This window comes from Rhinoderma darwinii, chromosome 3 (assembly GCF_050947455.1).
Source record: "Rhinoderma darwinii isolate aRhiDar2 chromosome 3, aRhiDar2.hap1, whole genome shotgun sequence".
NCBI classification, from domain to species: Eukaryota; Metazoa; Chordata; class Amphibia; order Anura; family Rhinodermatidae; genus Rhinoderma; species Rhinoderma darwinii.
The window spans coordinates 341,964,117-341,989,887 of NC_134689.1; the positions used below are offsets into that span (position 1 = coordinate 341,964,117).

The window sequence follows — 25,771 nt, forward strand, 5'->3', positions numbered from 1 at the left end:
GGCATCTGTTATCTTCTGGGGTATCTTTCAGATACCAAACTTCAAAAGTGCGACTGTCTCATGATATATTTATTTAGAAGAATTAAAAGAGTAGGAAAGCCGAATATATCCATGAATAAAACATTTCCAATGGGATGACCTGTCAAATAATGAACTATTAGGGTTTGGTTATTTCTGAAAATTTCCGCAACATAATGAGAATGCTCATATTTGTGCGCTGAATTTTCCAGCTACATGTGGGTGAGGTTTTAGGACATATGGACTTCTTAGAGCGTGGTCCCTTGCTAGGAACCCCACCTATGAGCCAGAACACCCAACCATGGCTCATAGGTGGGGCCCAACCATGCACCATATAATGCTTAAAGGGGTTGTCCGAGATTTTTTTTTTAAGTACACTTAGAAATACATTACACGTATTAAAAATTGCATAATATACTTACCTGTGCAATCTTGCTTCTGTTCTCCGCTCTGGCTGCTTCTTCCTTCTGGTCACTTGAGCTCTGACGTCACCTTTTCAGCCGCCTCCACTGTGGTGTCGTATCCCGATCACATGGTCTCGCACCAGAGAGACCTCGGATGGTATACGACACGTCACTTGTCACGTGGTGTAGATCGGCTTCTTCTGCTTCACATGCAGTAACACGCATGCGCTGTCACTGCTGTTCTCGCGGTCTCTGCTGTTCTCGAGATAACAGCAGGGGCCGCGCATGCGCGTTACAACAGAGCAAGCCGATATACACCACGTCACAAGTGACGTGTCGTGTACCCGGCAAGAATTCAAGATCAACAACGCGGCAGAGCAGGAGCAGAGAGAGACGTCAACAGTCAAGTTCCCGACGGCAGGATCTGGAAACGGGGCCACTTTGGAAAACGTAAGTATATTACAAATGTATTTATTTTTTTAACTTAAATGATTTAATGGTGTTATTTAAAATATTATGTTATCTTGGACAACCCCTTTAATTTCCCTTGCAGCATCTGAGTAGCCAGATGCAGGTACCCGTGGAGAATACAGCTGATTGAAGGGGGTTTTAAAAAGGGCTTGGCTAGGTGAGTGAAGCTCTTTAGGGTCAGTTCACACAGTTTTTTGGCGCTGATTTTGAAATCAGCGCCAAAATATGTCCGAAATCACCCCTATTTATTTCAATGGGAGGAAGAGGCTTTTTTTTTTCCTGGGTGGCTCTTGGCCACTCGCGGAAACAAAACGCAGCATGTCCTTTCTTGCCGCGGTTTCCGACCCTGACCTCCGATTGAAATTAATGGGAGGCACAAAAAAACCGCGGCACTCGTTTTTGAGTGTTTTTTGCGGCAAGAATTCCCGAAGGAATTCTGAGGCAGACTTTTTCTGCCTGCAAAAAAACTGCGAACAGGGCCTTAAAGTCTAAAAACTGGAAAGTCACATGTGACTGCAGTTTAGCTCAATATACAATTCTCCCTTGTCATACTCACAGAGATTCAGGAAACTGAGATATGGGGAGTTTTTAGTGGGGTACTCATACTATAGATCTATTTTAGTTGTCTCTGTGTCTGCTACACTGATGTGGATGAGACACTGAGGACACCAGTAATTTCCCTGACAATACAAATAGTGGCTAGGGCCAATTAGCCTATCAGTCTGTTCTTGGATTAGACTGGAGTACCCAGAGAAAACAAACACAAACACTGGGAGAACATACAAACTCCATGCAGATGCTGCCCTTGGTTAGATTTAAACCCAGGACCTAAATCGGGACCAAAGACCCCCCAGTTGATTGGTCAGCAGAATAAAAAGATACAAAAGCACAGTGAGGTATGCCAAGATAGGTTCTCTTGCGACTGTAATATTTAACTTTCCAGCCTTCCAAATCTATCTATCTATCTATCTATCTATCTATCTATCTATCTATCTAGATATATTTGTGTGTCTGTATATATATATATATATATATATATATACACACACACACACACACAAACACACCTATATCACAACTATAAATCTTAAAGCCAAAACTGAGGAGAGACATTGTGCAATCTCCAACTGGTCTTCAAGCCTTGTGTGGATCTGTATAATGCTACATCTGTAAAGCAGGCTCACATGATTACAAGATGACAGAAAAAGGGTTAAGACCTGGAATGACAAGAAGCTAAGCCAGAAACCAATTTATATTTATAGCTTAAAAGTAAAAAAATCTTGATTATTACAGCTCCATCCATATATATAGTCCTTCTTCTGGAAAGGGCATTATGGGCCAATGACATTAATGTCTTTGAGCTCTTAACCATAGATGTCCTTGACCACAGAGCGGATCCCAATAAATCCTTATAAATGAAATGGTAACTTGCATGCTCCCCGTGCCTCAGGCCTGATTCTCTCTTCACAAGTGGTTTTAATGATGTTGGAGTCTCTGGGACAACTTCCAGGCAGTTTTCATACCATCAGGCTGACTGCATGCTGTGTATTAGAGAATACGGTAGCACGCCGACGACAGGCCTCTGGTTGGTGCCGGCTGCACCAGTAGTATGTTTGTCTTCTCTTCTTTATTGAGGTTTCACAGTTCTAAATTAAATGCCTTCACTTAAGCCTTGCCAAGTACTGCTCCGGTGATACCTGAGAATCTGGTGCCACTTAGGAAATAATGATGTCCTGGTGAGAAGAAGACATGGAGTCTGTCTGCTACATATTAACCCCTTTCCTGTCATATTCTTAAGGCGCATTGCGTAATGACCTGTACAGTGCACAATGTGCTCAACAGACGTCTCTAAAAAAAAAACGCTGTAACCAGTGTAAGCTGTACAAATATAAAAACAAGTTAATAATTCTTGCCACAAATGTCTGTCCCATCACTAAATTGCACATAAGTAAATTTGGCAGATTAGATCAGCCAAAAGTTATTTTGTAGCATGTCATTGAGATATTTTATAGAAGATTTCATTAGTACATTTGCTTAGAATGTTCTGTCACAGATTTCCAGTCAATAAAATCTCTGGTAAGATGCCAAAGGGATTCAATTATTCTATAGGGCACCACAGCCGATTTGACAGTCAGAATAGCGCAGCTTTCTGCTGCCTTATATCAAGTAAAAAGAACCTAAAAACCGGGGAATCCTGTTGGACATATGATAAGTAAATGTTGGGGTGGAGTTGGAATGGATCCTAACAGATCATAACTGATCATGATGGAACCGTAAAACAGAACATAATCCATGATATCCATCGTGGATTATGTAAAATGGAAACTATGACGCCAGTGTGAACAGATCCTTAGACTGGAGTCCAGGCTGTAGGACTGCTGACATTGCATAAAACTATAGCAAACGCTATTGTGAGTAATATTGTTGGTTGACAATCCCTATTGGAACTGTAATGATGGACATCTTGGTTTTGATTAAAGGGGTTATCTAGATACCAAAAATTGCATTGCAATAATATATTTATGTGAAACTAAGTAACTTACTAATATACTTTAATTAAAAATTCTGTACTAAATGGTGCAGTTCAAACCCCATGAATTATTCAGGAAGTGCTGGAGCTTTTCTAATAATGATGATGCTCCGACACGGCCCCACGTGACTGAGCTTTTGCTTCATGTGTTGTTCGCGAACATGGACAATGACGTCGGCAGAGTAGTACTGGAGTTCCTGAGCAGAGCATCAGCTGATACTCTGCCTGGGGACTCCACAATTTCTGCCCACGTCATTGTCACTGTCCATATATGGACAATGACGTCGGCAGCGGTACTGGAGTCCCTGAGCAAAGCATCAGCTGATGCTCTGCTCCAGGACTCCAGCACTGTTTTGCCGACGTCACTGTCCATATATGGACAGTGACGTGGGCAGCTGTACTGGAGTCCCCAAGCAAAGCATCAGCAGATGCTCTGCTCCGGGACTCCAGCACTGTTTTGCCGACATCACTGTCCATATATGTACAGTGACAGTGATGTGGGCAGAAGTTGTGGAGTCCCCAGGCAGAGTATAAGCTGATGCTTTGCTCGGGGACTCCAGTATTTCTGCCCACGTCACTGTCACTGTCCATGTATGGACAGTGACGTCGGCAATAGTACTGGAGTCTAGGAGCAGAGCATCAGCTTTTCCATAAATTGGAGGCCGCAGAATAGCATTTTTAACAACTGAAAGGGGTTGTCTGGTTTGGAGTCAGTAGATGGGAGTCCCCCTTTTTAAGCCCATCATCTCTTAAAGTGGAGAGCAGCTACAAATAGAGTCTCACGCTCTGGATTACCCAGTACGTCCATGCATTACGGACAGGTACTGTGTCATATTTTATTTCTCCTGTGGTGCTGCTGCTATAAAAATGAAAATTGCTAGTGTCCCAGCAGCGAGTCCCCCACCACCCCCACTGTCAGGGAAGTCTTCTGAAAAATAAGGACTGTCCAAAGCAGACAAACCCCTTTAACCTAACCGGAAAACTTATTATTAACTTCATTATTTGGTTATTTTAAGATGTTTAGGTAAAATGCTCACAAAATAAGTTTCATCTCCTGATAAATAGGATTTTTTTTTTACAGGAAGGTGCTTAAAAAATTGAGAAACTGAACAAATTTCCTTTTTTTTTTTTAGCTGTACAAATATACTCAATATTTTGCATGTCCCATTCTGTATGAAATTCGGAAGAAAAAAAACAACTTTCTAAGCCATTGCAGTAATGTTTGTAGCTTAATAGAGCACTGTATGACTATGGCTGTGGAGGACTGTTGGCATGCTACCCCTTAGACACTTCAGTTCATACATCAAACAAAATTACCCTTCTCGCCCCCTGATCTCACAGCTGGAACCTATAACAGGGCTCCCTCTGGGTCTGAGGGACAAAATAAGCCTTCTGCTTTCCCCAATTTCTGCATAAATACATGTAACCCACAGCTCTGCTATAAATCTCAGACTCATTACAGGCGGCCAGGCTATAAAGATTCCTATTGCTGGCAGATAAGGGGGCTCTGTTCTGGTGCCCCAGCAGGCAGTACAGTGCAGTCACTGATGATACAAACAATTAACTCCGTGTGTGGAGATTCCAGAATTCTGTGCAACATCATGCAGGTCCTCCATCACGTTCTCAGGCTCACCATGAGAAACCACATTAACAGGGTGAATGAATAGTTCAGTGTTAACAAGTGCTTCCCCTTAGAGGAAGAGTTAAAAAGACGCTATTAGGAATAATCCGCTTTACAAGACTGCAATCATCATTTACAATCCTGGACCAATATTCATAAATATGTAACCAAAGTCATCAGAGAAAAATGAGAGTATTCTTGATGAGACCAATCGTGGTGTTTATAGATGCAGCGAGATTTATGGCTTCACAGATTTTTGGAACAATTCCTCCATAGTGCACAGAGCGGTATAAGTGCTGGCAAGATGTCAAGTTTATTACTGGCCTTTTTCTCAAGACCTAATGTCCAACTTGATCTTTCTATCATTTATAATTCTTTCTTCTAGTTCTCAGTTTAGTTTCCCACATTCAGAGATCTGTTTATGGCCTTCAACATCCCTATAACTGTAACTGTTGGGAGTAATCTGCAGAGGCTTCAGAAGCTAGAACGCTCAGCAATTGTTACTGTCTTCGCCTTCATTTCTCCTACTGTTACATGTCATGGTCTTCCGATGTCTTCCCGAACTGTGTGCGTATAAGAAATGAATATAGAAATTGTAATTTCCATGGTACTATTAAGATGAAGAATCTGTCCGTCTATCTGTGCACAACGTATCATGATGCCATACCACAAAGTATTCACATATATCAGTTGTATCAGTATCAGGTTTTTTTTGTCTCTCAAGTGATTACAACTGATGCAAAAACTGATTCCAAAATTTATCCGTTGCCATCAGGCTTTCTCACAATTTTTACTACAAAACCATCAGTTGTCATTGGTTGTCTTTAGTTGTCATCAGTTTTTACCATACGTTTTTAACATCAGTTTTTACCACAATGGTCCACCAAAAAGGTTGTCTAGGGTCTGAAAATGTGCCAATTTTTAACAGGGTGGAGGATGGAGAGCCCAGAAGGCAGCTGCCTGCTGTCCACAGACCTCACCTCTTCAAAGCAGCCTTGTGAACCTGCAAAGACGCCAAACACCAGCCCTAACTTCAGGGAGTAGCTAGTTTTTGGCGCCTTTACAGCTACCCAATCCCACCCGCATCTCCTACACTCCTCACACCACGCCAGGAATGCTGTTGTTTCTATTCACACTTCAGGGTCCGGGTGTTTTTGATGGCCATTTTGCATCTGTTTTGTATCTGTTCCGTGTCCGTGTTTCCGTTTTTGATGGCCAATTGTGACCCATTTTGCATCCATTCTTCACTGTCCATTTAAAAAACTGATGAATTTCATGTGTAGATAATGCCACAGTACACTCTCTAGATAATGCCACAGTGCCCTCTGTATATAGTGCTACACTGCTCTCTGTATATAGTGCCACAGACCCCTTGTAGATAATGACACAGTGCCCTCTGTGCATAGTGCCACACACCCCCTGTAGATAATGCTGCAATGCCCTCTGTAGATAATGCCATACACCCTGTAGATAATGATACAGTGCCCTCTATAGATTGTGCCACCCCCCCCTGCCACAGTGCCCTCTGTATATACTGCCACACTACTCTCTGTATATGGAGCCACACACCCCTATAGATAATGCCACAGTGCCCTCTGTATATAGAGCCACATACCCCCTGTAGATAATGCCACACTCCCCTGTAGATAATGCCACAGTGCCCTCTGTAGATAATGCCACAGTGCCCTGTGTAGATAATGCCACAGTGCCCTTTGTAGATAGCGCCACACAGCCTCCTGTAGATAGCTCCACACACAGCCCCCGTAGATAGCGCAACACAGCCCCCTGTAGATAGCGCCTCACAGCCCCCTGTAGATAGCACCACACAGCCCCCTGTAGATAGGGCCACACAGCCCCCTGTAGTTAGCGCCACACAGCCCCCTGTAGATAGCAACACACATGCCCCCCAGTAGATGATGCCAGCCACGCCCCCTGTAGACAGCACCACCCACGCTCCCCTGTGGATATCGCCATCCACGCCCCCCTGAAGATAGCGGCACCCAATGCCCCCTGTAGATAGTGCCAACCACGCCCCCCGTAGATAGTGCCACCAATGCACCCTGTAGATAGTGCCACCCATGCCCTCCTGTAGATAGTGCCACCCACCGCTGCTCCTGGAGGGACGTCAGGGGCTCCCTTTAGGAACGGAATACCCGACCAGATCGTCGGCAACACTCTGGCAGGGTATTCCGCTCCAGGAGGTGCCCCTGACGTCACTGTCCATATATATGGGCAGTGATGTCAGGGGCTCCCTCTAGGAGCGGAATCACTGGCCAGAGCGTCGGTAACACACTGGCCGGGGATTCTGCTCCTAGAGGGGGCTACAGAGTCACATGGAGGGGTAGCGCTATATACAGGGGGGGTGGCTCTAACTTCCGGGGGTTAGTGGATGGCACTATCTACAGGGGGGGGACATGGGTGTCACTAAATTACACTCCTGCTCCGTCGCAGATTCGGGCGAAATTACTGGAAACAGTAGGGCAACATGCTGTGCTATTGTTTCCGGTAAAACCACAGCTACCTTGGCTGAAAACCGATGGAACCCATTGAAGTTAATGGATTCCGCTGTCCGCCGGTGTTGTCTATGGTGCAACGCATATGTGAACATAGTCGAAATCTACTGATATACCTTAACGCAGTGCACAACAGAAACAAGTTTAGACTGTTTCATTTGCATTTTTAACACATTTTATGTATATGTATTTTTATTACTTATGATTTAAAAAAGGAAGCTTATTCTATTCACCTGTAAGTAAGAAGCATTTCTATACATCTTCAATCCGTTATGTTAAACTTAATACTACAGAAATAAATCCTTTAATGTCTATATGTGAATAAGTACACCGGACAAAAAATAAGTACACAGTGAGGAAAATGTGTTCTGCTGGTTTATCACTTCGCGATTACGTTTGGTATTTAAACGTTAGAACCTACTACTTACAGCCTTTCCAGATCCAGAAGTCCATAGAACGAGCCATTCCTTAATACAGTAATCTTATTATTGCTGAGGATCCTGTAAAAAATAAAGAAAGAAATCTTTAAGTTTAATATACAGTATAATATAAAATAATAGCAAGACCAGGATTTACTCATGAGCTAGGTACTTTGGCTAAAAATGTGACCTTGTTCTACAAATCTATACGTTTCTTTGGATCAGGTACCACCATCCCATACTGTGTAGAATATACTGAAATACTTTTATGTGGCTATCACACCTACAGTAGCTGTTTCTTACGCTAAAATGGCATGAGACAGTTTTCTTATATAATTTTATATATACAGTATGAATGCACAGTGCCCCATTTGGAGGTCAAATCTTACCCACAGTCGTGGTCACCTAGAGCCAAGTGCATCTGAAGAATACTTGTCATAGTAACCTTAGCCATAGCACTGTATACAAATTTGAATGCAAATTTAAAGGAACTGTCCAAGATTAGAAAAATGCTGCTTTCTTTCAAAACAGTGCCACAACCGTCAACAGGTTGTGTGTGGTAGTGCAGCCCTGTCCTATTTACTTCAATAGAGCTAAGCTGAAATACAAGACACAGACCATGGACAGATGTGGTGCTATTTCTGAAAGAAAGCATCCATGGTTTTGTAATCCTGGACAACCACTTTAATGGGTGAAGCTTGCAATATACATGCATATTTCACACAGTCCAAAGACATACAAATACATTTTCCCCATGTAGATAGCCTTGAATCGCACCTCATGTATTTCATTTGACCATAGCGTTTAAAAGGTACGATAAGCATTCACATGGAGCGGGCGGACCTGATCATTTCAGTGCCCCCCCCCCCCACATACAGTTCCAATTACTATTCATTTCCATCAAGTATTATAGATCATAAATGATCATTATTGGTCGGCCTTATATATAATCACCAGGCAAGATACAGTCTTTGTGTATGGGGAATGTGGAGTGTTCAGAATCAGAATCGTGCTATTGAGTGTTTGGCTCGTGACTTGTAGTTATAGTTCAAAGGACTGGACTGAGATTGACTTTACACAGCCAGCATTCTCATGTGTTTTATGAGACATACGGAACATCATATTTACCCCACAAGTCACACATAGCTCACACCAGCACTCACGTCTGTATATTATTCTCACTTATGCGCCTCCTTTCCATGGCTTACTTTAATATATAATAAATGGAGTGGTGTTTTCTACTACAGTTATCCAACTGGATGAAAACTGGCGCATTTAACCAAATATAGAACAGCAACGTCGTTGAAGACATTTCAATATTATATTAGGGAATTGCATAAATAGCAGCTTCCTGATATAATGCGAAGATCAGGGCGTTCCTGATAACATTATATCATGTAGTTGCTATTTAGGCTATCCCTTAAAGGGCTAGTTCCATCAGGACAAACCCTGTTGATATGCCATATTAGGAATTAGAGAACATGAACATCATAGAAGGGGGCCCCCCTCTATGAGCCTGAGCGGAGAGCTGCTACAATGCAGCTGACTATGGCACTCCATGTATTATATGTTCTGCAGCGGCTTTCCCCAGCTTAACCAGCTGTTTTCCGGCAGCTCCTTTATGAGGGGTTGCCTATGATGATAATAGTATTTAACATGGCTGTAAAGTTGGAGCTTTTCTTTAAACAATATTAAAGGGGTTACCTCCTTATAAAGGCATCTGGACGTCAGGGGGGTCCCTCGCTCAGCATGAAGAAACATTATAGAAAACTTAGCCTGGCCACCTATTACATGGTCAGCCATTAATTTAACTGGCTAGCATGTGATACTACATTTCCGCTGCAGGGAAATGCGTTAAGCTTTTGACTATGGGTGCCCATATTTGTCCATGTCCAAACATACATTTCCTAATTGATGTTTATCTCACTTTTACTACAAACCCAGGAAAAACGGAGGATTTGATAGACACGCAATTCTTTTCAGCGAGCTGAAGATTACTTGCTGGCGCTTAAAGATAAACCTGAATTACTAACAGTATTGACCATAGCGTGATATTATCTCTCCGTCATTATTTTAGCATAACAGTTGGTGGTGAGAGAGATAAGTATGGAACGGGAAGTAAGGATTGGGTCCAAACATACATTGAATGGTCCTTTATTACAGGAACTTGCACTCAATGTAGGTGGAGTTTTACATGTGCCAGCACTTATCCCACTTCCTGCCATTACGGAAAATCACAATGCTGGGTCAGGGGTCCCGGAAAATTCAGCTGGAGCTGAAAATGGAATTCAGTGGAAAGGAAATAACATTGTATGGCGAAGAAGAGGATCATGAATGGACATCCATATGGACTTCTCTATTGTGTAGCGATTTATCTGCAAAGTTGCTCTGAAATGTCAATCTATTGCAGTGGTCTCCAAACTGTGGCTCTCCAGCTACTGCAAGACTACAACTCCAGGTACGCTGCATATTGTAGTTTCCCAACAGCTGGAGAGTAACAGATTGGAGACCACTAATCTATGGCGTTATGGTAAAATCAGGTTCTGACATTAGAATATGAAGTTTACACAATATTATTTACAGTCATGTATTATTAGATTTGGAGTCACCTTGTCTTGGACCATATAAAAGAAAAAGAGTCTGTAGGCCACAATGCCCAAAGAACTGCCAGCTGCAAATGCTCCCCTTACAATACCCCCTCTTCCCAGCCAGGAAGATTCCACGCTATAAGTGTTTGAAGGTACAGGCCTAAATTCTGAGGCTGCACCACTAGATAGTCATAAAATCACTTGTTCCAAACTTACCAACATCTAATTTCCAAATTGCAGGGTATTATAAGCCCTTCCCCTGTTCCAACCAGGAACACCCCACACAAGTTCTGCCACACCAAAGACACAGGTATGATGATATTGGTGTGGAGGAACTCGAGTACCTGAACAGAGCCCTGAACTCAACCCCCACCAAACACCTTTTGGGATGACTTGGAAAGTCGATTGGCCTCTCGTCCAACATCAGTGTCTGAACTCACAAATGCTCCTCTGGATGAATGGGCAAAAATTACCATAGACACACTCCAAAATCTTGTGGAAAGCCTTCCCAGAATAGTGGATGCTGTTAAAACCACAAAAGGGGGCCCAACTCCATATTAAAACAGCTGGTTTTAGAATGGGATGTCCAACAACCTCGTATAAGTGATGGTCAAGTGTCCACATACTTTTGGCAATTTATTGTATGTTCTCCCCTGTTGTAGTGCTATACAAGGCAAGACCAACAAGAAGCCCAATACTGAATACAAATTAAGAGTAAGGGTGTGTTCACATCAGCGTCACCCTTTTGTTCATGGGTTCCCTTAGACCTTTCCGTCGGAGGAACCCATGAACAGAAAGGCAAAAGGAAGTCGACTGCGCTATTGTTTCGGCGAAAAAAAACGGAAACCTTACAGAACGGAAACAAACAGAAACCATTTGCAACGGAAGAATTACCAATGAAATCAATGGTAATGCAAATGGAAGCTATGGTTTCCTTTTGGCTTACCGTTCATGAGTTCCTTGACAGAAAGGTCTAGAGGAACCCATGAACGGAAGGGTGACGCTGATGTGAACAGGCCCTTATACCCATATTTATACAATGTAATAATAGCGCAGGGCGCTGGTGACGGCAAATTACGCATCAGTTAACCCTTTACCTGCTAAGGATAGTACATTCTGTTACTGATCAGCGGATACCCAGGTACTTGAATTCTCCTTATCTCCAATGTAACAAAACATCTCCTTGCAGCAGAAAGAGGAGGCTGAAGGCCGCAGCAGGTTCAAGAATCCGGGCATTCATGCACAAGTTCATTAAAGCTTTTTTAATGAGCAATTAGTGCTTGTGGATGGGGACACAAGCTAATGGGGTCAAGACTCTGTCTTTATGTGTTGGCTCCCTGACTGCTCCAGGACTGGGTACATTCTTTCATTTAACCCTTACTAGGGGAGATACGGCCCACAGCTAAGCCTTGCATGGCCTGATGTAGAATAACACTCAAAGTAATTTTTTCCTGAAAATAATACATTTGTATATTCCTAGCAAGACGTGCAGAAAAAGACAGCCGTGTAAGAATAATGTTTGTGAATAATTGTGCAGTCGCTACGTCTGAGGGCTCTTAACATCAGCCTGAATATCTATCTATCCTATTAATTCTTTGTGGAAAAAAAAAGTCTTCACACACAGCGCTTTTAGGAAAAAAATGCCACGTTTTTGTGGCGTTATTCCTGCCCTTTTCTTTGGCGTGTTTTTGTTGGCAAAAATGCTGCGGCCAGATCTTAGCTGAAAGTCAATAGGGAAAGATTGAGCGCACTACCAAAAGTGCTTTTTTTGTACGTTTTTTTTTCTACTGTCTCTCTTTTTTGGCTCAGTGGCTTTTTTTTTCTAATTGCAGCGAGGGGTTGGATTTGAACTTTTTCAGGTAGTTAGCTGCGTTTTTCAAAGGTTTTTCTTTTTTGCCTGATCCAAAAAACGCATGTGTCAATGTGTGTTGCGGTTTTTGTAGCGTTATTGGGATAAATCATGTGTTGCAAAGATGAATCTTTGAATTACATGACCTTTTAATCACGACTTACAATGTGAAAACCGCCACGCAAAATATGCATGTAGAATCGCAGGTAATAAAACATACTATTTTGAAAAAATGTCACAAAAAATACCATAAAAAACACATGTGCCCTTTGAAAACATTACATAGTGTGTGTGATGGAAGTCTTAGGGTATGTTCACACGGCTTATTTTCGGCCGTTTTTCGGGCCGTAAACGCCCGAAAAACGTCCAAAAAATCGGAAGCAGAACACCTCCAAACATCTGCCCATTGATTTCAATGGGAAAACGGTGTTCTGTTCTGACGGAGCGTTTTTCGCTGTGTTGTTTTACGCGTAAAATAACGGCTGCGAAAAAGAAGTGCATGACACTTCTTGGGACGTTTTTGGAGCCGTTTTCCATAGACTCTATTCAAAAAAGCTCCAAAAGTGGCCATAAAAAGCGCAGCGAGAAACGCAGCGAAAATCGCGACTGGCACAACAAACGTCTGAAAATCAGGAGCTGTTTTCTCTTGAAAACAGCTCCGTATTTTGAGACGTTTTTGACTCTGCGTGTGAACATACCCTTATAGGACAAGCAAAAGCTATAGAGGGTGCAGAGGTAGAAGGCACAAAATCCCCTCTGCCACATAAGAAGACTCCGGTATTATAAATAGCACATGGTAGGTAGGAGCCCTGTTACAGATTTTGCATTGGGCCCCCGGGAGCCTTATAGTTATGCCTTTGAGGACAACCATAGAAGGGAATGAGTCCAGTGGTGACATACAAGGAAGGGTTAATGAAGAAATCTGAAAGAATCAAAACTTCTGGATTTTATTAAGGATTGGACCAGTGTTCTGACTATTTGGCCAAGGGGGTTTAGAAAAAATGTATCACGATCGCAGCACTGTTTTTGATTTTTTTATTATTATTATTTATTGCAGACTTTGGGCAAGAGAAGTTGTGATGAGATCAAGATAACAAAGGTGTGACCATCTAAGCTACAGAAAGACCTCAACTTATGACCCAAGACAGAACACATTACAGCATTCTCTAACGAGCATGTTACGTCCTTAAAGGACGGAACGTATTTCGACCGCAAGTCTCGGGCCGAACACACTGCAGGGAGCCGGTCTCCTAGCATCATAGTTATGTACGACGCTAGGAGTCCCTGCCTCGCTGCGGGACAACTGTCCCGTACTGTAATCATGTTTTCAGTACGGGACAGTAGTTCCACGGAGAGACAGGGACTCCTAGCATCGTACATAACTATGATGCTAGGAGCCCGGCTCCCTGCACTGTGTTCGGTCCGGGACTTGTTGCCGAAAAACGTTCCGTCCTTTACGGACGTAACATGCTTGTGTGAACCCAGCCTAAAAGGCATGGAACAAATACAGCTTTGCAAGCAAAGACATTAAATTCAAATAAAATTAAAAAAAAGTATTTACTGTAGAAGTCATTGACTTGTCATCTTCACTGGAGAGGTTTAATATTTTATTCAGCAATTTATGAGCTATTGGATCTTCTAAGTGGGTCACAGATGTTGGATGAGAACCAAAATAATAAGGGTATGTTCACACGGCGGGGGTCCGTAACGGCTGAAATTACGGGGATGTTTCAGCCTGAAAACATCCCCGTAATTTCAGCCGTATCGGCATGTGCAGGCGCTTGAACGCCGCGTCAATTACGGCCGTAATTAGCGCTGCTATTCATTGGAGTCAATGAATAGCGGCTCCAATTACGGCCAAAGAAGTGACAGGTCACTTCTTCTACGCGGGCGTCTATTTACGCGCCGTCATTTGACAGCGGCGCGTAAATATACGCCTCGTGTGAACAGACAAACGTCTGCCCATTGCTTTCAATGGGCAGATGTTTGTCAGCGCTATTGAGGCGCTATTTTCAGACGTAATTCGGGGCAAAAACGCCCGAATTACGTCCGTAAATAGGCCGTGTGAACATACCCTAACAGCCGTGGCCTATTAGAGATTTCACACAGCTGTAAAGAGAGTTTGAATGGCATATGCAGAAAATTTTGTTCCCCCCTCTCGGCTTGTGTGTCAGTTTACACTGCAATTCTAGTATTCTCTTCATGGTCATTGCTATAGGTACAGGTCATATTGGATAGTGCTTTAAACTTCTGCCAAAAATTACCTTCTGATATGTCATAGGTCTATGTGGTAAGCTTACATTGGTGAAGTCTGTGATCTTAGACCTATACTAATTTCCAGAATGAAAGGGATCCAGAGAGCATTTCCAACCCTTTGGTATTGTGTAGAGACTTCAGATATTAAACATCTGACACCACATTCTGCACAGAATAACAGATTAGTATGGCCATTCGCTTAGTATGTTGTATATGAAATCTCTAAGCAGTACAAAAAGGATTTCTGCTTTCTATAGAGCCCTTTCTTTCTGGAAATCAGTGGTGGTCTAAGATCACAGACCACCAATATGATCGTCTCACATGTATCTATGATTATTTATATCAGAAGGATCATTTGAATTGTATTTCCTCTAAAATGTGTAACATGAATATATTTATATAAAATGTGAATAACATCAGTAAATAATGCTGCATCCATAACTGCATGGTATGGCGGTCTCCTGCATACCTCCCAACTTTCAGGTATAGCAAAGAGGGACAACCGATGAGGTGCGCGTAGAGCGGCACAGCAACTTTTTCCCCTTTTAAGCCAAACCTCTAATCCCGCCCAATCCCCGCCCATACACACCCGGTTCAGCCCACACAGTCTAATGCCCCCATAGTGCGTCCCACACAGTATAATGCCAAATAGCTGCCCCCACACAATATAATGCCCTCTAGCTGCCACCATACAGTATAATGCCCTCAGTGGCGGACACAGACTGCAAAAGGCCCCTGTGCAGATAATGTGCCAGGGCCCCCCCGCCCCCCCCCCAATACCGACAAAGTTACCTAAACATATATATGCATATAAAAATAAACCTTACTAATAAAAATTATGAAGGAAGATTTATATTGTACATTTTATTACCAGTTTAGAACACAAGTAACACATTTTTTTCCGGGTTAAATTCTTATCTAAACTAAGTCCCTAAATGTGGGCAAAGAAAATGAAAAACCTATACTCACCTCCTCCGGCGCCTCCGTTCCCCCTCCGCAGCCCCTATCCCTTTCTGTGTTTACAAAGCTGCTGTGGTGACGCGCGGTCGATGGCACATGACCGCTGCAGCCAATCAATGCCCTCAACAGCGATTTGCTGTGGAACTACTGTCCTCAGCAGCACACCAATGAGGAGTTATTGGCAGCAGCGGTCACGTGCCATCGGCAGCGCGTCACCAGTGCAGCCTTGTACACTTGTAACACAGACCGAGACAGGAGGATGGGGGCTGCGGCGGGTGAACGGAGGCGAGGGAGGAGGTGAGTATAGTTTTTTTATTTTCTTTGCCCACATTTAGAGACTTAGGTTAAATTGAATCATTGAATATAACACAAAGCACTCATGCAACTGAGATGCAATAATTTAGATGATCTTATCATGCTTAGCTTACTGCACTGTTACCTATCAAGCAGGACTGAATCTCAAGATATCTACAGAGGGGGCTGTATGGCGTTATCTACAGGGGGGACTGTATGGCGCTATCAACAGAGGGGGCTGTATGGCGTTATCTACAGGGGGGACTGTATGGCGCTATCTACAGAGGGGTCTGTATGGCGCTATCTACAGGGGGGTCTGTATGGCGCTATCTACAGGGGGGACTGTATGGCGCTATCTACAGGGGGGACTGTATGGCGCTATCTACAGGGGGGACTGTATGGCGCTATCTACAGGGGGGACTGTATGGCGCTATCTACAGGGGGGACTGTATGGCGCTATCTACAGGGGGGACTGTATGGCGCTATCTACAGGGGGGACTGTATGGCGCTATCTACAGAGGGGGCTGTATGGCGTTATCTACAGGGGGGCTGTATGGCGTTATCTACAGGGGGCTGTATGGTGTTATCTACAGGGGGGACTTTATGGCGTTATCTACAGTGGGGTCTGTATGGCGTTATCTACAGGGGTTCTGTATGGCGTTCCCTACAGGGGGGGTCTGTAGGGAAAGTCATACAGCCCCCCCCTGTAGGGAACGCCATACAGACCCCCCTTTAGGGAACGCCATACAGACCCCCCTGTAGGGAACGCTATACAGCCCCCCCTGTAGGGAACGCTATACAGCCCCCCCTGTAGGGAACGCCTTACAGCCCCCCCCTGTAGGGAACGCTATACAGCCCCCCCCCTGTAGGGAACGCCATACACCCCCAATCACTCAAAAAAATGCGACCTACAGTGTGAAAAGACAAAAGACATGTATCCCCTATCCACAGGATAGGGGATACATGTGTGATCGCTGGCATTGATAGGGAGAGCGGGGGACCGAAAGTCCCCCGAAGTTCTCCATCACTCACCTCTGACTTCCGGTGTCTGCGCAGCTCAAGTGTGACCGGCGCTCCATTCATTTCTACGGAGCTGCCGACACAGACCCCGGAAGTCCGAGGTTTGTGATGGAGAACTTCAGGGGACTTTCGGTCCCCCGTTCTCCCTATCAATGCCAGCGATCACACACGTATCCCCTATCCTGTGGATAGGGGATACATGTCTTATGTTTAATGGCAGAGCGGGGAGATACTCCCTGCTCTGCCGTAGTGTTCCGTGGCATCGCGCTGTAGCAGCCATAGCGGCAGCTAGCGGAGATTCCGGCCAAGGTGGGGGCCCGTGCCGGCAGGTGACGCGGGCCCCCTCATGCCGCGGCCCCGTAGCAGCCGCTACGGCTGCTATAGCAGTAGTTACGCCCCTGTGTTAGGGGGAGTTCACACTGAGGTTTTTTTCGCGAAAAACGTCAGAAAGTGCCTCCCATTGAAATCCATGAAATTTTTCCTGCGAGCAGTAAAAACCGCATGCGGGAAAAAGAAGCGCAATGCCCTTTCTTCGGGCGTTTCTGTCTCTGACTTCCCATTGACAACAATGGCAGGCAGAAAATGCGTTTTTTGCTGCGTTTCCCTGCCCACGGCCCGATGGCCGAAAAACGCCACAAAAAAACGCAATGAAAAACGCGGGAAGTGTTCTACCGGCAGGTCAAAATATGCCTCAAAATTCCGGAAGGAATTATGAGGCAGATTTTTCTACATAAAAACTTCTCCCTTCTGACATGAACTTTTTAACTTCATCTACCTGTCCTCTGCAGTCTGCACGTCCTCCACTCGTCCTGTGTCTGTCCTCCGCTCATCCTATGAGTTCTCCGGCAGTCCTGACTGTACTGTCCAGCCGCCCGAAGTCTTACGTCGCACCGCCCCCTGTCCTCTCCCCTGCCTGAGCGCTCCTCCTACCACCAGCATCGCCGTCCTGTCCTATTCATCTGTGCCAGATTGGCAGTGCAGTGTAGCGGCTATCACCGGGCCCGGGCACCCGCCCCCTCCCTCCCGATTGGTAGTGCAGTGTGGCGGCTATCACCGGGCCCCCGCCCCCTCCCTCCCCTCATGCCTAGTGTTGTGATGCTACTAGGCATGAGGGGGCCCGTGCCGCCAGGCCTGGTACATAAAATGTAATGTGCCTGTCAGGGCGACACGGGCCCCCCCATGCCGCGGGCCCCGTAGCAGCTGCTACGGCTGCTACTGTGGTAGTTACGCCACTGAACGGGCCCCCTTCCCACGCGGGGCCCTTGTGCAGCTGCACCGGCTGCACATGCGGTATGTCCGCCCCTGAATGCCCTTATAGCTGCCACATACAGTATAATGCCCCCATAGATGCACCCATACAGTATAAAGCCAACACAGATGCCCCCACACAGTATATTGTCCACACAGATGCCCTTATGCAGTATAATGCCCACACAGATGCCCCATACAGTATAATGGCCATACAGAATAATGCCGACATAGCTACCCCCATACAGAATAATGCCCCATAGCTGCGCCATACAGAATAATGCTCTACAGCTGCCCCATACAGAATAATGCACCACAGCTGCCCCATACAGCATAATGCCTCCATAGCTTCCCCATACAGCATAATGCCCCCACAGCTGCCCCATACAGTATAATGCCGCTATAGCTTTCCCCATACATTACAGTACCCCCATACTTGCCCCCATACAGTATAATGCCCCTTAGCTGCCACCATAGAGTATAATGCCCCCACAGATGACCCATACAGTATAATGCCACTATAGCTGCCCCCATACAGTATAATGCCTCCTAAACTGCCCCCATACAGTATAATGCCTCCTAAGCTGCCCCCATACTGTATAAAGCTACATCCTGCTACTCTTATTGGTCAGTATCCCTTTTCATTCACATACTTATGGGTATATGGATGACCATGTTTACTTCATGCTATTTTGAGTCTATTATTTAACCATCAGTATTAAGGGTTATTATCCTGTTCCCTATTTGCACAGTGTGCCTGACATTTATTTTGCTACACGCTGAGTATCAACACTTGTTTACCATAGATAGTTACTTATATAATTTGGTCATTTTCGATGTTTACATATGTGATGTTCCTCCGCCTCTGGTTTGTAATTTTACTCTTATGTCTTTTTATTGTGGACTGTTTCAGACAAGCTATTCAATAAAGTTTTTGTACTTTTGTATATTTATGCCCCGTGTGGTATATGTGAGGTAGCTTCCTATTGGTAGTTGTAATATATTAAACAGTCCTTTACATAGCTAGAACGCTGCTCCACTATCTGTCATTTTATGGATAAAAAATTGTTGATTTTATGTGGCTACGCAAATGACATTTTGCTAGACATTCCGTCTGGAATTTTAAGGCAGATTTTGATCTGCCTGCACGCCGTTTGCCGCGTTTTTCGCCCGCGGCCATTGAGCGCCGCGGGCAAAAAACGCTGTGAGATACGCTTTCTCTGCCTCCCATTGATGCAAATAGAACATCAGAGACGTAAACACCCAAAAATAAGGCATGTTGCTTCTTTGTCCCACGAGACGGTTTTTCGCGGGGAAAAAACGCCTCCGCCTCCCATTGAAATCAATGGGAGGCATTTTCGGCCATTTTTTGGCGTGTTTTCTGACGCAGTTTCCGCGTCAACAAACCTGTCAAAAAACTCTGTGTGAACTAACCCTCAGAGGGACCTATGTCCTGCAGGAGGTAAAAGAGATGCCAGCAAGCTAAACGATGCTGCAAAATGACATTACTATTATGGTAAGGTGGCGCTCTAAACTACCCCTCATCTCGGCCCTGGATATAGCCACCATAATGCAACCTCACTGCCCTCTCAATGATACTCACAATGAACCCATAACAGCTTCACCATAATGCAAGCCCATTGCTCCAATAACAACACCTCCAGTAACCCCATAATGACACGAATAGTACCCATATAAAGACAGACACAGTGCCCCCATAACAGAGTCCTCCATAGTGCCACTGTAACAGTGCCAGTGCCCCATAACAGTTATAACCAAAGTGGCCCCCATAAGAATAGTCAAAGTGCCCAATAACAGTCACAGTCACAACAGTGACATTACTGCTACAATAAACCATAGAAATAATAAAAACCCGTTCTTGGACATTCATTATAATAATAATAATAGGCTGTGCCTTGTAGTTGCTGATATTGTGGGATTATGACTGATAATTTCGGAATCCAAATATATAACATGATCCTTATTCTCACGACAAGTTTTGACATGACCTCCAATCAGCTGCTTTACACTCATATGTGACCTTTACAGTTTATTAAGCATGTGGAATGAAATACTTATCCGCCTTTCACGGGGCTGCAGTGGAACGTATGATAAGGGTGAACATTACATTTTACATTTATACCTCTTATTAATATATGAAACCTTCGGGCTTTAATTTAATTGTTCACAGGGACGTACTGGCCCCCAGAGGACCCTCTGGTGGGCCAATGCACTCACAATAATAGACTACAACAGTCCAGCAGAAGATAACCCCATTTAAAGTCAACCACTTGCCACTAGGGACAATTTCTTCTAAGTTGATCACACATAACCTATAGACCTTATTGATGATATGTTCTGTGTGTAATGATAACAACAAAATTCACAATGCAATTAAAGCGGATCGGTCCGATATTTATATTGCCATGTCTAGGGCAGCATAAAGAAGTGGCAGACACCCTGGTTCCAGGGTATTAAAGTTTAGCAGTTATTGGGTATTTAGAACATATACTTGCAGTGCACCGCCAGCGCCGCAAGTATCAGTCCAAGTATATTCATATATTCACACTCCCTCCGCTCCCCAGACAACGATTGACACTTTTCTCCCCATTCACAGTAATATGGTGAAAAGTATCAATCAACGGTGGAGGGAGCGTGAATGTATGAATATACTTGACTCACACTTGCGGCGCTGGCTGCGCACTGTACGTATAAGGTCTAAATATTCAGAAACGACTTAACATGCCCTAGTAAGTGACACCATGCAGATGTGCAGATGTTCTGTATAGATGGAGAGTGGCCCCCAGAATCATTTCCCCTGGGGGGCCCAAAGATCCCAGTCAGACGTTGGTTGTGCAGTTAAAAGATTTTAGGGGACATTAGTAATTGTCACCAAATTGATCTGATATTAGCGCCTCTGGAAATCTGAATGAATTAGCCATAAAAGCTTAGTATGAATATAAACATATTCAAGCAAACTCCTGCTTCTACTAAAATCTAAAATCAGGAAGAACCTACTTTTATAGTCGGAATATAGTTTATTGCTCGTGTGAGGCTTATTCTTCAGTTATAGCTTTTCCTCAACTATATCCTACTAAAATAATCAGAGAACGCCTTTTATACTCCTGGAAACCAGTATATGGATCGTTGCCTTATCTAGCCTATTGACTGTAATAGGTGCTGTACTGCAAGGATCCATATACTGAAATACTACATTGGCCATAGTTTGGTCAGTGATGCAAAGGCAATGACCGGTGATCACAGTATTCCTTCCATGTCACAGGCTAAAGATGCTCCACAAGTGGAGGAATCCACCAAAAAAACTTTTCAATGGAGAGGTCATCAGTCTATTAAAATAAGTGAAATTGAGTGCTCAGCTATTCCGAGCTACAGAAATATACCGGGACCCTCTGTTTATGGCATGAGTGGGGGTCCCAGCTCATGAAACAAAACTGAAGACAAATCAGAAAACCAGAGATTCCCATGTGAATTGTTTCTTCTGGCATCGAGGATAGCATATTATCAGCTGGGACATGTCTGGGCCGTTGCATAGTAAGAGACAGCCCACGTGTGCGTCAGGTAACAACAGATACCCATCATCCTGTGTGATCTGGCGTTGTCACCGAGAGATCCTCCAGGAGTCGGACGCTTCCTTCCATATAGTCATGTATGATCCTTCCCTTAGAGAAGCTCTTCCCTTTTAGAGTAGTAGCGTTATGGCAATGCCCTGGGATTTCTACAAGCAATATGGCGGCCAAAAGCTACATTTCAAAAATTACAAAGATTTGTTGTGGGTAAAATGGGAGCAAGTCAGGAACCTTTGGAACAGACAATAATATATATATATATTTTTTGCAAGATAAAGAGAGGGGTGATAAGTCAGAAAGTTCTCAAAAATCTAAATGTGGATTGGCTCATGCACAGGACATCAACAGTAATAGTCCAATTGTACATAGTCCAGTCCTCAGCTTTACATTGCTTTTCCTGAAGATGGATAATAGCCATATGTAATACAGATGGGAGCCATTATATTATTCTAAATACATAATATAGTTCTGCATCATTGCACGCTTTCTTCCCTCATAACTATTGCAATCCAAGCCCCAGTCTTAACATAATAGCGAGCATTAAATAAGTATAAAGCACGCGGCAGATTAATTCCATCTGCACTACACAGATCTGTCCTGCATTAATACCATGACAGATTTAAAGTGACACCTCCGCTCACCGACTCATATATATGGTCATGGAAAGGCAGATTCTGTCACTGCTTATGAAAAGAGCAAATTGTAGGCCCCCTAAAACAGCAGATTCATAGACTGGCCTCTGAAGTGGTTCCAGATTGTGTCTAGACATAAATATAGGTAATGAGCCAGCCTGTCCGATATAAGATTATCACCAGGTATAGATTACAGTAAATACTAATAAAGTTTAGTTTATATGAAAAGACGTCGGCCTACTTATTGCTGAGACCTCAAATGAACAGTTTATTTCAGAAAATATTGTACAATAAATTTGTAAGATGAAGTACAGCTGAGTTTGACATTTGACACAACGCAATGTGATTTACGCGTAGCCATAATAGTAGCGCAACTCACATCATGTAAAAGTCCGATATTGCAGAATAAAATTATTATTTATTTATTATGGCTACGCGTTTCAACACAGTATCTGAGTCTTTATCATACATCATACTATACTTCTGGCCTGATGAAGACACAGGTACTGTGTGGAAACGCATAGCCATAATAAATAAATAAATAATAATTTTATTCTACTATATCGGACTTTCCCATGATGTCAGTAGCGATTTCGTTATATCCATTAGACTTTTTTTGTTTCTTGTTATCCTACTGCAGTACCATCTGCATGATACCGGTAATTTGGATTGAGAGCTGCAGCTGTATGACACTTGTTACATGCCAGCATCAGCGTTGTGCCTGAACTGCACAACTGCCAAAGGTGAGCATAACTGCTTCTACTCGCATTCTATTCATTTTACCTACCCGGATGATCCTGCACTATGTGGCTAAGTGCATTTTTCTTTCTTTTTAGGTACTTACACACATAAAAAGGATCACAACCACTGGGACATATCGCAAATTATTAAGAAAATATCTAGTAAATGTGGCTAATGTACATTCTCCTGTACTGCATTTCCACCTAAAATATAATCTGTAAAGATAACTAATTATATATTTAATTTATTCATATATTTCGTTATTTTCTCCAGTCAACTTCTCAAATTTCATTTTTATTTCAGAGAAAGCAGGTTGACAACCATTATGGCCACTATAACAGCTCCCACGGTGGTTGTCACCCAGCTCCTCCAAACATCTGAATGACAATTCTCCCTAGTCATGTATTGATACAGAGACCCCCTGCATACCACTAATAATGTAGGGAGGTTTGCCATTCAGAAATCTGGGCAAGATGGATGACAACTGATGTGGGAGCTATAATGGCAGCTATATTTTTTGTCACCGAATTTTCCTAGGTATAACCTAGAAACAAGGTAATTGACAAGGTAATTACTCTAAGGCCACATGCCCACTTCAGTTATTTTCTTTAGTGTGCTATCCGTTTTTTAACAGATAGCACACTGACACATTCATTTCTATGGGGCCATGCACACTTCTGTTGTTTTAACGGAACCATATGGCCGTTCCGTTTTTGACGGAACAGTCTTGGCTATTCCATTTATCTGGTCCGTTGAAGCAACGGACTGCACACGGAAGCCATCTGTGTGCGGTCCGTATTTCACAGATCCGTCATTAGCGGCCGTACGATGGGCAACGGAAGTGTGCATGAGACCTAAAGTTCAGTCAAATTGAACAGATTTATAAGATGCTCTAAAATGAAAGAAAAAATAGGGACATCTGCATCCAAAAAACTTCTGAAGTGCCGATCAGGGGACAACAGGTAGTAGATAGAACAGGCCATGTCTCAGTGAGCTCTTTCAGCCAATTTGAAACACTACAGCTAGCCATACATTTTGGATAGCTGTCGGTTAAACAATTGTTCGGCAGACAGTTATTTTACCCGACTCATCCATATACATGCACGCTCGGGAGAAGGAGTAAAGACGCTGCCATATTCTGATTATCTCCTTGCAAACAAAATATGTTGAAATTCAACATGTCCGTCCATTCTCTTCCCCGACACTTACTGCTGGGAGTCGGGACACCACCATACACATTAGATGGTCGGCCGATCCCGTCGAATTCAACCGAACCAAAAGAAAGCTCATCCGATTCCTCAAGCACTTCTTTTATTAAAAAAAGTCTACGGGGTAAGGAACTATCCACAAATGTGTTATCTCTTGTTTTTGATTGGCCAACGGGGCTGTGGCATGCATTTTTTTTTTTGCAAATACCACAAATATCCTCTGCCTTCCTAAGGGCATGACCAGACATGGCGTATTTTTTCCGCCACTGTCCGCATCAATGCCGCACGTAATCTGCGTTGCAGATTCTGTTGCGGCTCTGCCTAAAATGGGCATTAAATTGATGCGGACTAGCCGTTGCGTATTGAGGTGAAAGTACCAAATTTCGCACCGCAGCCTATGCTCCGCAGCGGAATTGTCTGCAACGTGTAAACGAACCTAACGAAAAAGGTGTGGAAAGCTATGAAGAAACGTGTACGCTGCGGATTTCCGCAGTGGATTGTCCGCAGCTAAATTCCAGAGCAATTCCGCCACGTCTGGTCATGCCCTAAGTGTTATCTTCGTAAGAACTTTGATGACATGTCAATAGGATAGGATCAATGTCGATCATGGGGGTTTGACCGCTATGTCTCCAGCAATCGCTAGAATTAAGTGGCAGTGGAACTTGGAAATCGCCGTGCCACTTCATCTCTTGTTGGCTTAGCTCTGCTTTTTCCGAGTCTGAATGGTTAACCATTGACTATAAAGGGCTGAACATGCTGCCTCCAAACAAGGCAAATGCCCTACGTCAAAGGGTCTGTCCTGTTGGCAGATGCCTTCTGAATACTGATGCTAAAAGTCAATGAGGTTGTGTCCTATCATAGCCACCATAGATTTAAGCAGTTTTTGCCCTGCCTACGAAGACCAAAAGCAGAAATTGAAGTTTTGTGACTAAAACATATATATAAACATTACAGCAGTACCATAAGAATGAATATATGATGTATACTGACCAATATATCTCCTGTACTACTATTGAATTAACCCTAACACAGTCTGTTTAATGTCTGTAACTGTAGCCAGGACTTTATAAATGACGTATTTATTTTAACGTACCTGTAAGGTAAATAAAAGAATTAGCAAAAAGCAGAGATGTACGTCCTGGAGAGCAGAAGGGACATATGTTCTGTGTCAGTAACAAAGGGAACCTATGACAAGTAGAGTCAAAGTGCGGTGCTTAGAGGGGACCTCTATATGTTATAAATAGCTTTTGCTTAGTGTAGTTGTCAACAGTCTGTCCATTAGCACCAGGCCACAGCGGTAACATAACTGTAATGTCCTCGGGGTGTATTACTCAAGATAAACACATTGAACTTCTCACAATATTTATGTGCCGGTTTCAGATTTTCCTACCCTGTTTTGGGGGTCTGAACAA

General features: G+C 43.6%; 1 protein-coding gene across 3 annotated transcripts in view; it reads right to left on the bottom strand.

Moving 5' to 3' along the window:
- Positions 1–25,771, bottom strand: part of ADGRA2 (adhesion G protein-coupled receptor A2) — a 167,292-nt gene that overhangs the window by 81,213 nt on the left and 60,308 nt on the right. For 2 of the 3 annotated variants that reach the window (XM_075858450.1, XM_075858449.1), the window contains exon 2: positions 7,986–8,057. In XM_075858450.1, the coding sequence (XP_075714565.1) occupies positions 7,986–8,057 (72 nt within the window). Of the gene's footprint in view, positions 1–7,985; positions 8,058–18,992; positions 19,071–25,771 lie in introns of those variants that run through there. The other variant, XM_075858451.1, reaches the window with a different exon arrangement.